The 12,080-nt window shown below is 48.3% G+C and overlaps 1 protein-coding gene across 1 annotated transcript; it reads right to left on the bottom strand.

Annotated features, from left to right (window-relative positions):
- Window positions 1–1,332: 1,332 nt before the first annotated feature.
- On the bottom strand, window positions 1,333–11,677 carry TUBAL3 (tubulin alpha like 3). Its single transcript, XM_063155813.1, has 4 exons — window positions 11,632–11,677; window positions 5,637–5,880; window positions 4,103–4,251; window positions 1,333–2,700 (listed from the first exon to the last, which is right to left on the bottom strand). The coding sequence occupies exons 1-4, from the start codon at window positions 11,632–11,634 to the stop codon at window positions 1,717–1,719; spliced, it is 1,380 nt and encodes a 459-aa protein (XP_063011883.1). The 5' UTR covers window positions 11,635–11,677; the 3' UTR covers window positions 1,333–1,716.
- Window positions 11,678–12,080: the final 403 nt, after the last annotated feature.

The following is a 12,080-nucleotide window of genomic DNA, read 5'->3' as shown; positions in this document are numbered from 1 at the left end:
AGTAAAAAAATCTACAAAAATGAGCTGCGTGGAGGTTGGGAATGGGAAAGGATTTCCTATTCCAAAGTGCTGGAATTCCCATCTCAATCCCAATTAAATTTCCAGCCCTGGCAGCAGGACAGGGATTGCTTTAGCAGGAATGAGAGGTTTAAGGATTCCTTATGGAAAAAAGTGGATTTCATCTGAAAGAGAAAGCGTGACAAAGCTCCTTGGCAAAGCTCAGCCTGCAGCTTTTACTGGATGGGCAAAGCTCAGGGAAAAAGCAAAATAAAACCTAAATTTGAGCAATCTGAAAGCAAAAATAATCAAAAATGAGCTGTGTGATGGTTGGAAATGGGAAAGGATAAAAGGAATAAGGGAGATCTTCCCACGGAATCTTGAAGTCCCTTAATCAAACTGAGCCCCTTCATCAACAGTTTAAAGGTTTTGACTTTTAAATCAAAAAATGAAATTCAAATTAAAGCACTTAATTAATGGCCTAACTAAAACAATTTAACAAAAGGTTCTGTAGAATTTACCATCAGCACAAAGTAATTCACTCAATGGATTAATTATGAATTAAACAGAATTAAGAAGAGTGGATGGGCTGGAAGAGGGATGGGAACATTCCCGCAGGCTGGAATTCTGTAGGAGCAGCTTTGCTATTCCCAGGGAGGGAAAATAAAGCTGAAGTCACTCTACGAGGAGAGAATTGGAGGTTCCAGCTACCCAAAAACTGTGGGATTTTCCCCAAAATTCCCCTCCTCTCCTTTCTAAGGTGATTCAACACTCACAGCTCCCTTCCCTTTCCCTGTGTGGACCTGGAATCTTCTTGGGGACAATCAGGGATGGGGACTTTGGGGTGACAACCTCTGGGGTGGCTCAAGGGACCTGGGCCTTCCCAGGGGCCAACCTGGTCCTTTTTGGGCCACCAAAGAGTTTTGGGATCCTTCCACCTCCTGTCCCAAATATCAGACACAGCTCCCCCCTCTCCTCTCCCCATTCCTGGCTGGATTTCCCTGCTCTGGGAATATTTCCCAAATTCTCAGCACTCCCCCAAACCACCAGGATTTGCTCAGGCAACACTTGAGCTTCACCAAAGGTGGGGAGGAGGATGAAAATTGCTCCCCACAACCCAGAAGGGATTCCCTGATCCCAGACGTGGAGTTCCCTGAGCAGCAGCCAGCCCCAGACAGAAACTCCCACAGGATATAGGACACTTCCCCCACAACACTAATTAGGAATGATGACTCTCACAGCACACCCCGATCAGCATCTGCTCTTCTCCTCAGGCCACCTGCGAGCAGGAGCCTCCCCACAAAACCCCCTGGGGGGGAAATCCAAGGAATTCTGAGCCAAAAAAAACCCTCTTTATTAATATACAAAAAGCCATTTGCATAGAAGTTTACAGGTGCATTTCTAATTCCAAAGTGCTTTTACAAGAAAAAGCCAGAGCAAGAGTTTGCCATTCCAGCCAAAGCAGGCAGCTGAGACATTCCCGGGTTAGGAACCGGGATCTCCTGGCTAGGCCGGATGTCAGGCCTGAGTTAGGCCCGGCTCAGCGTCACTCACCAATAAACAGCAGTGGGATAAAGCTCAAGACACCCAGGCTAGAGAGGAGCTCTATGCAAGCATTTAATAAATCAAACGTGGCCAGTCCTCGGGCACCCCCGGGCCCTCAGGAACTCGGGACACAAGTCTGGATTCCAGCCGAGCTCAAGACCAGGCCGCAGTCTGTCAGTACTCATCCTCCTCACCCTCATCCTCCTCCCCGTCCGCCGAGTCCCTTCCAACCTCCTCATAATCCTTCTCCAGGGCCGCCAGGTCCTCCCTGGCCTCGGAGAACTCGCCCTCCTCCATGCCCTCCCCCACGTACCAGTGCACGAAGGCGCGCTTGGCGTACATCAGGTCAAACTTGTGGTCCAGGCGGGCCCAGGCCTCGGCGATGGCCGTGGTGTTGCTCAGCATGCACACAGCCCTCTGCACCTTGGCCAGGTCCCCCCCGGGCACCACCGTGGGCGGCTGGTAGTTGATGCCCACCTTGAAACCGGTGGGGCACCAGTCCACGAACTGGATGGAGCGGCGCGTCTTGATGGCGGCGATGGCGGCGTTGACATCCTTGGGGACAACGTCCCCGCGGTAGAGCAGGCAGCACGCCATGTACTTGCCGCGGCGAGGGTCGCACTTGACCATCTGGTTGGAGAACTCGAAGCAGGCGTTGGTGATCTCGGGCACGGAGAGCTGCTCGTGGTAGGCCTTCTCCGCCGAGACGATGGGCGCGTAGGTGGTGAGCGGGAAGTGGATGCGCGGGTAGGGCACCAGGTTGGTCTGGAACTCGATGAGGTCCACGTTGAGGGCGCCGTTGAAGCGCAGCGAGGCCGTGACCGAGGAGACGATCTGGCCGATCAGGCGGTTGAGGTTGGTGTAGGTGGGGCGCTCGATGTCCAGGTTGCGGTGGCAGATGTCGTAGATGGCCTCGTTGTCCACCATGAAGGAGCAGTCCGAGTGCTCCAGCGTGGTGTGCGTGGTCAGGATGGAGTTGTAGGGCTCCACCACGGCCGTGGACACCTGCGGGGCCGGGTACACCGAGAACTCCAGCTTGGATTTCTTGCTGTACTCCACGGAGAGCCGCTCCATGAGGAGCGAGGTGAAGCCGGAGCCGGTGCCTCCTCCGAAGCTGTGGAAGACCAGGAAGCCTTGGAGTCCACTGCACTGGTCAGCCTGCAGCAGAACGTCAGATATTTACCCAAGGACCCAAAACATATCCTGAAAACACTGGATATTTAACCCTTTCAGGGCTGGGGTAACTATCCCAAGAATACGGGGATAACTATTCCAACAATATTGGATATTTATCCCTGTAAAGACTGGAGTAACAACGCCAAGAATATTGGACATTTATCCCTTTCAGGACTGCAATAACTATCCCAAGAATATATAAATTTATCTCTGTAAGGATCAGGATAATTATCCCAAGAATATTGGATCTTTTTCCCTGTAAGGACTGGGATAATTATCCCAAGAAAATGGATATTTATCCATTTAAGGACTGAGATAATTATCCCAAAAAAAAAAAAGGATATTTAACCATTTAAGGACTGGCATAACTATCCCAAGAAAATGGATATTTTTCCCTCTAAGGACCAGGATAACTATCCTAAGAATATTGGATATTTATCCCAAGGACTAGAAAACTATCCCAAGAGTATTCTATATTTATGCCTGTAAGGACTGGAATAACTATCCCCCCAAAAAATGGATATTTATCCATTTAAGGACTGGGATAACTATCCCAAAAGTGGAGATTTATTTCTTTAAGAACTGGGATAACTATCCCAAGAATACTGGGATAATTATCCCAAGAAAACAGGTATTTTTCCCTGTAAGGACCAGAATAATTATCCCAAGAATATTGGATCTTTTTCCCTGCAAGGACTGGGATATCCCAAGAAAATGGATATTTATCCCTTTAAGGACTGGAGTAACTATCCCAGGAATACTGGACATTTATCCCAAGGATTAGAAAGCTATCCCAAAAAAAATGGATATTTATCCATTTAAGGACTGAGATAACTATCCCAATACTGGATATTTATTTCTTTAAGAACTGGGATAACTATCCCAAGAATACTGGATATTTATCCATTTAAGGACTAGGATAACTATCCCAACAAAACAGATATTTATCCATTTAAGAACTGGGATAACTATCCCAACAAAACAGATATTTATCCATTTAAGAACTGGGATAACTATCGCAAAAAAATGGATATTTATCCATTTAAGGACTGGGACAACTATCCCAAGTAATACAGCACAAAATTCTGCTCAGAGCACTCACTGACCATCTTAAGCCCAGTTTTACCACAACAATCCTCTACTTTTAGGACAAACACACAAATCCAGGTGGCCTTCCCAAGCCCCAAACCAAATCCCAACAGCCGCAACAACGCTTGGACCTCACCTCAAGCTATTTTTTAAACTTAAGACTTTTTCATTTCAAGACTCCTACCCCAAACTCCACGGTGTTGTCCAGAAGGGTGTTATGTTATTTTTACCCAGAAGGGCACTACTTTAACCCAGAAGGGCGTTATTTTAACCCAGAACTCGGTGTTCTCCTCACCATTTTGCGGATGCGGCTGAGCACGGTGTCGATGATCTCCTTGCCGATGGTGTAGTGCCCGCGGGCGTAGTTGTTGGCAGCGTCCTCCTTGCCGCTGATGAGCTGCTCCGGGTGGAAGAGCCCGTGGTAGGGCCCCGTCCTGATCTCATCTGCACCAGGGGGAGAAATCAGCCAGAGCAGGGCACAAAGAAAGGTTCTGGGAGAAGCTGGTGGAGCAAAATCCGTGGAATGTCCAGCAGGAGGGCATGGCGTGGTCAGGGAAGGGTTGTGGGAGTAATGGAAGGGGGCAGCTCAGCCCCTCTGGGTTCCTTAAGGATTCATTTTTCCCTCCTGCCAAGGACTGGGAATCACTTTTGGCCCCGTTCCCGTGGGATTTCCTTTGTGGTTCTCATGACTTTTCCCCTAATTCCCTTATTTACCTCTTCATCTCTCATTAAAAATCCCCAAATTTCCTTTGATCCACCCCAAATCCCACCAGCTCTGGACTGGGGGAGACAAGAACATCTCAAATGAGATATTCTTGTCACACAGGTAATGTCCTACCAGAACTCCATCTCCACCCTACACTACAGCCTCAAATCCTGAATTAATCTGGTTTAATGAGCCAGGAGACCACAACTCCGGAGTTTTTGTGGAATTGTTTACCACAGGCAGCTTGGAGGAAAAATTTGGAAGCTCCAGCTCCATCCTCTGCTCTCCAGCGGGAGGGGACACAGACAAAACTCCTCCAGTGTTGACATTTCCACCTGACCCAACTCCAGAGGGTTTTTAAATCCACTCCATTCCAACATAAAACACATTCCATAATCTCCTGGCTCACTCATTAAGCTCTCCACTTGATACCTTAATGAGGTGTCTGTAAATTAAGCAGAACCCAAACAAAAGCCTGCAAAACCCTTTAATTGGGACGAATGAGTCACAGCCCAGGTGGAAAGATAGGAGGAGAAGCCTGGAAGGCAGGAGCGCGTGGTTGGACTTGGACTCGTTTTCTAAACAAATAATTATTATTCTCTAGGAAGACGCCTCAAATTGAGGTGCCACACAAACAAACACCCAGAGATCCCTGAGGGAGCTGGAAGGAGAAGTGGGAATTTTTGGGAAGCCATCAGGTTGGAAAAGTGGGAATTTTTGGGAAGCCATCAGGTTGGAGGAGAGCTCCAAGATGAAGTTGGCCAGACAGGACAGCCAGGTCCCACAAACCTGTGGCACGTGTGTCACCCCACTTTGCGGGTGGCATCAGAACCAGATGTGCCACATCTGGCCGTGGGATGGTGGAATTCCAGCCAGGACCACCATGGCTGGCAAATCCAGGACATTTTCCACCTGCTGAAGGTCCCAAAAGGAGGGAACAAAGACAGCTCGGTGACAACCTCGGGTTTGTCCCTCCTGGTCCCTTTGGAAGGGTAAATTCTGTCTGCTCCCAGTGGCTGGGGACATTTGACCAGAGCAGAGGAGCGGGAACATCAGGATCCCATGGAAAAAGGGTTGGGAATTACGGATAAAGACAGATCAGAGAAAAAAAATCCATTTTTACCAATGACAGTGGGCTCCAGATCAATGAACACGGCCCGGGGCACGTGCTTGCCAGAGGCTGTCTCACAGAAGAAGGTCTCGAAGGAGGAATCCACCTGCTCGGAGCTGGGATCCATGGATTTCACCTGCTTGGGGCCGGGGATGGTCCCATCGGCCTGGATGCCGTGCTCCAGGCAATAGAGCTCCCAGCAGGCATTGCCCATCTGCACCCCGGCCTGCCCGATGTGGATGGAAATGCACTCCCTCTGGAAAAGGGAAAAGCATGGAATTGTATCCCTCTGGAAAAGGGAAAAACATGGAATTTCACACAGGGATGGGGATGGAAATGTATCCCTCTGGAAAAGGGAAAAACATGGAATTTCACACAGGGATGGGGATGGAAATGTATCCCTGTGGAAAAGGGAAAAACATGGAATGTCACACAGGGATGGGGATGGAAATGTATCCCTCTGGAAAAGGGAAAAACATGGAATTTCACACAGGGATGGGGATGGAAATATCCCTCTGGAAAAGGGAAACAAACAGGGAAATGTATCCCTCTGGAAAAGGGAAAAACATGGAATTTCACACAGGGATGGGGATGGAAATGCACTCCCTCTGGAAAAGGGAAACAACGTGGAATTGTATCCCTCTGGAAAAGGGGAAACATGGAAACTTATCCCTCTGGAAAAGGGAAACAACAGGGAATTGTATCCCTCTGGAAAAGGGGAAAACATGGAATTGTATCCCTCTGGAAAAGGGAAACAACAGGGAATTGTATCCCTCTGGAAAAGGGAAACAACATGGAATTGTATCCCTCTGGAAAAGGGGAACAACAGGGAATTGTATCCCTCTGGAAAAGGGAAACAACAGGGAATTGCACTCCCTCTGGAAAAGGGAAACATGGAAACGTATCCCTCTGGAAAAGGGGAAACATGGAAATATATCCCTCTGGAAAAGGGAAACAACAGGGAATTGTATCCCTCTGGAAAAGGGAAACAACAGGGAAATGTATCCCTCTGGAAAAGGGAAAAATGGAATTGTATCCCTCTGGAAAAGGGAAAAACATGGAATTTCACACAAGGATGTGGATGGAAATGCACTCCCTCTGGAAAAGGGAAACAAACAGGGAAATGTATCCCTCTGGAAAAGGGAAAACATGGAATTGTATCCCTCTGGAAAAGGGAAACGGGAAATTTCACACATCCTGTGGAGAGGGATGTGGATGGAAATGCACTCCCTCTGGAAAAGGGGGAATTTCACACACCCTGTGGATGGGGATTGGGAGTTCCAGCCCCCACACCTCCCCTCGGAGCCCTGCTGGGGATGATCAGGGAAACAGGCAGTGCCCACCCACCACAGGGCCTGGAATCAAAGTGGGATCTGCTGCACACAGCATGCCTGGGAAAGGCTCTCCTGGCCCACGAAAGGAAAAGAGGGAAAAAAAGAGGGGAAAAAAGAGGGGAAAAAAGAGGGGAAAAAAGAGGGGAAAAAAGAGGGGAAAAAAGAGGGGAAAAAAGAGGGGAAAAAAGAGGGGAAAAAAGAGGGGAAAAAAGAGGGGAAAAAAGAGGGGAAAAAAGAGGGGAAAAAAGAGGGGAAAAAAGAGGGGAAAAAAGAGGGGAAAAAAGAGGGGAAAAAAGAGGGGAAAAAAGAGGGGAAAAAAGAGGGGAAAAAAGAGGGGAAAAAAGAGGGGAAAAAAGAGGGGAAAAAAGAGGGGAAAAAAGAGGGGAAAAAAGAGGGGAAAAAAGAGGGGAAAAAAGAGGGGAAAAAAGAGGGGAAAAAAGAGGGGAAAAAAGAGGGGAAAAAAGAGGGGAAAAAAGAGGGGAAAAAAGAGGGGAAAAAAGAGGGGAAAAAAGAGGGGAAAAAAGAGGGGAAAAAAGAGGGGAAAAAAGAGGGGAAAAAAGAGGGGAAAAAAGAGGGGAAAAAAGAGGGGAAAAAAGAGGGGAAAAAAGAGGGGAAAAAAGAGGGGAAAAAAGAGGGGAAAAAAGAGGGGAAAAAAGAGGGGAAAAAAGAGGGGAAAAAAGAGGGGAAAAAAGAGGGGAAAAAAGAGGGGAAAAAAGAGGGGAAAAAAGAGGGGAAAAAAGAGGGGAAAAAAGAGGGGAAAAAAGAGGGGAAAAAAGAGAGGAAAAAAGAGGAAAAAAGAGGAAAAAAGAGGAAAAAAGAGGAAAAAAGGAAAAAGCTGCTGGCTCCATGCTGGGGCGGGAAGCAGCCCAGCAGCACCAGCTCAGGGAGCCTCTGCCCATCCCTCCCATCCTGATGGATCAGCAGCAGCAGCTTGGAAAAAAGGGCTCAGGGAGAAGCCAAGCTTGGAAAAGCTGAGCCCAGCTGGAGTCACAGAGGCTGGAGAAAGCAGGGATTGCCCCGGGGCAGAGCAGGGCTCCCTGAGCAGCTCCCAGTCTGGATTTATCCAGGTCATCTCCAGCAGGCTGTGACTCCGGGCGGCGGCGTCTCCTGGAGGCTCCCTGGGCACTGCCCTGGGTAATTGGCACCTGCTGCTGCCACCACGCCAGGATCAAAGCCTGGCACGGCCCCCTGGGCCACATCCCAGCCAGAACCCAACTACTGCAGGGCTGCTTCCCAAGGGAGCTGATCCCACCTGGGAAGGACACGCGGGTGGAACCTCTGAGCTTGGGCTACCACAGATGCAGATTCTCTCTCTCTCCTGCAGCACCAAACTGGCACAGCATTAACAGGAGAATGGGGAAAACTCAAACCTTGAAACTTAAAGGGGTCGCTCTTGTTAATGCCCTTGGTCTCACTGATGTCCTCACGCTGAATTTATGTTTTCTCCCGAGTTACACAGGCTCAACCTGGCTTAGAGAGGGGTGGTGGGAACAGCGGATCCCAAATCTCCTCAGGCAAACCTGGCTTAGAGAGGGGTGGTGGGAACAGCAGATCCCAAATCTCCACAGGTAAACCTGGCTTAGAGAGGGGTGCTGGGAACAGCAGATCCCAAATCTCCCAAAGCTGGGTCTCCATAGGTAAACCTGGCTTAGAGAGGGGTGGTGGGAACAGCAGATCCCAGATCTCCTCAGGTAAACCTGGCTTAGAGGGGACTGGTGGGAACAGCAGATCCCAAATCTCCTCAGGTAAACCTGGCTTAGAGAGGGGTGGTGGGAACAGCAGATCCCAAATCTCCACAGGTAAACCTGGCTTAGACAGAGGTGGTGGGAACAGCAGAGCCCAAATCTCCCAAAGCTGGGTCTCCATAGGTAAGCCTGGCTTAGAGGGGACTGATGGGAACAGCAGAGCCCAAATCTCCAAACTGGGTCTCCACAGGTAAACCCAGCTTTGGGAACAGCAGATCCCAAATCTCCTGGGCACAACCACCCAAAGCGCCCAGGAGTCTCCAGAAGATTCCAGCTGGACATCCCAGGCACCAACCACTCGTGGCAGGGAGATATCCAATGGAACTTTTCCATCCCGTTCTCCAAGCGTGGATGTGCCAAGATTTTCCCATTCCTCGAGGAACTCCAGAGGCCACTGGAGCCAGGGCAGAGCAAGGCAGGGCTGGATCGTTCCCGGGACACGGGGACACCGACCCAGAGCTGCCCCAGCACCCCCAAATCCCAGCATGGGACGAGAGCCCCAGGTCTGCAGGGTGTGCGGGCTGCTGGGATCCGGGATTGCTGGGATCAGGGATTGCTGGGATCCGGGATTGTCGGGATAAGGAGCAGCTGGGATTAGAGATTGTTGGGATCAGGGATTGCTGGGATCCAGGATTGCTGGAATCAGGGATTGTCGGGATCAGGAGCAGCTGGGATCCAGAATTGTTGGGATCGGGGGCTGCCGGGATCCAGGACTGATGGGATCAGAGGGTTGCTGGGATCGAGGATTGTTGGGATAAGGAGCTGGTGGAATCCCATTCCTGCTGGCATCAGGGACTGTTGGGATCAGGGGATTGGTGAGATCAGGAGCTGCTGGGATCAGGGATTGCTGGGATCCCTTTCATGTTGGGATCAGGGATTGTGATGATCCCATTCCTGCTGAGATCAAGGACTGGGATGATCCCATTCCAGCTGGGATCAGGGATTGTGGTGATCCCATTCCTGATGGGATCAGGGACCAGGGCAATCCCATCCCTGATGGGATCAGGAGAGCCTGGGATTCCATTCCTGCTGGGATCAGGAAGTACTGGGATCAGGGACCATGGTGATCCCATTCCTGCCGGGATCAGGGACCATGGTGATCCCATTCCTGCCGGGATCAGGGATTGGGACGATCCCATTCCTGCCGAGATCAGGGATTGCTGGGATCAGGGATTGGGGTGATCCCATTCCTGCCGGGATCAGGGATTGGGGTGATCCCATTCCTGCCGGGATCAGGGATTGGGGTGATCCCATTCCTGCCGGGATCCCATTCCTGCCGGGATCAGGGATTGGGACAATCCCATTCCTGCCGGGATCAGGGACCGTGGTGATCCCATTCCTGCCGGGATCCCGTCCCTGTGTCCCAGCTGTCCCCGCTCCCTGTGGCCGTGCTGCCTGCCCTGCCCTGCCCAGCGTGGTTGGGATTGTTCCCATCCCAGCTGCTCCTCCCAAAGCCCCATCCCAGCACCTGCTGCACGGGGAGCACGGGAATTCACAGCCGGGGCCAGGGAACCCGAACAAAGGGAAAGGAAAATGAAAAATAAAAAAGAAATATGAGAGAAAGTGTGAAAAAAGTGAAGTGTGAAAAAAGTGAAGTGTGAAAAAAGTGAAGTGTGAAAAAAGTGAAGTGTGAAAAAAGTGAAGTGTGAAAAAAGTGAAGTGTGAAAAAAGTGAAGTGTGAAAAAAGTGAAGTGTGAAAAAAGTGAAGTGTGAAAAAAGTGAAGTGTGAAAAAAGTGAAGTGTGAAAAAAGTGAAGTGTGAAAAAAGTGAAGTGTGAAAAAAGTGAAGTAATAAATAAAAATTGAAAATATAAAAGCAAAATACAAAATTGAAAATACAAAATTGAAATCTGTGGGAGCTGCTGAAGGAAAAAAGTGCAGAGTTTTATTGGAGGTTTTCCCCTCCTCTTAAATATTCCAGAAGGTTTTTTTGGGGTTTTTTTTTTTTGGGATCTTCCCAACATTTGCATCCAGCCGAAGTGATTTCACAGACTCTGGCCATTGTTGTCCAGCTGATTTTCCCCTGGCAGCTCCATGTAAATATTTAACACTTTTCCAGCCAGGCCAGACCAGAAATGCTCAGACTAAAGGAAAAGTTCAAAGCCAAATCCCTGGGAGCCACTTTGAAGTTTTCTCCCATTTGCAACCAGGTTTTTTCCAAAGTTGCTCCTTTGCATCCACTACAACAAAGTTGGGATCCTCATTCCCAAAAAGTTTCAGCTGGAGCAGACAGAAATAATCAGAAATAATCAGAATTCCAGATTTTTATTTTTTAATCCGCTTTGATTTTTAATCCAGTTTCCCAGCTGCAAACGTTTTGGGGCAGGGATCCCATGAAGAAACAAGATGGAAAAAGAGGATTTTTATCCATTTAAAATAATCCCAAGGGTTTAGGGCAGACAAAGGCAACATGGCAGCTCATTCCTAAAGAGAAAAAAAAAACCCTAAAAGTTGTGCTTGCTGCAGCACATTGGGAGTGTTAAAATTTCAGGAAAAAGGCAGCAGCAGGATGAAAAATTTTGATTTTAATTCATAACTTAGCTGAGGAAAAATAAGTTTGTTTTTTTTTTTTTTTTCCCCTGCTTCTATACACATACACAAAAAAAAAATAAAATTAAAAATAAAAATAAAAAATCCTACATTTTTTAAAAACTTCCCAAGTTTTTAAAATCCCCAGCTCAGGAGCCGCAAACCCCGCAGGGAAAAGCACCGAGAGGCCACAGAAGCACCCCAAGCACATCCCTCATTTTTCCCTTATAAGGAGCAAACCCCGAATCCATCACCCAGGGGGTCCCGAGCAATCCCACGAAAGCGGCTGGAAACGAAAACCCCCGGGAGGGAAAAAAAAAAAAAAAAAAGAGGAATTTTCAGCTGAGAACTTTGGGGAAAAATGGGAAAAATTGGAAATGGAATGATTGAATGTTCTTACCATGGTGAGGCCGGCAAGGGCTGAGCGGAGCAGCTGCAGCGCTGCCTCTGCTGCAACTTTATAGCCCAGGAAATCCTGACCCCACCTGCATTGAAAGGAGTTTCTGCGAGCTTAAAGGAGCAGAGCTCCCTTTCCTCCCGTCCCAAAAATTCGGGATCAAATCCTGCCTAGACTGAAGGATTTCTGTGATTAAAGGCAGATTTTTGCCTTTTTTCCCCTTTTTTTCCCCTTTTTTCCCCCTTTTTTTTTTCTTTTTTTTCCTTTTTTTTTCTTTTTTTTTCTTTTTTTTCTTTTTTTTTTCTTTTTTTCCCCTTTTTTCTTTTTTTTTTTCTTTTTTTTTTCCTTTTTTTTGGCTTTTTTTTCTATTTTTTCTTTTATTTTTCCTCTTTTTTATTTTTATTTTTCTTTTTTCCTTTTTCTCTTTTTTCCTTTTTTCTTTTTTCCTTTTT

The sequence above is a fragment of the Melospiza melodia genome, chromosome 4 (genome assembly GCF_035770615.1).
Source record: "Melospiza melodia melodia isolate bMelMel2 chromosome 4, bMelMel2.pri, whole genome shotgun sequence".
Taxonomy (NCBI): Eukaryota; Metazoa; Chordata; class Aves; order Passeriformes; family Passerellidae; genus Melospiza; species Melospiza melodia.
Note: the sequence above shows the minus strand (reverse complement) of the source record. Positions and strands in the feature narration are given on the sequence as shown.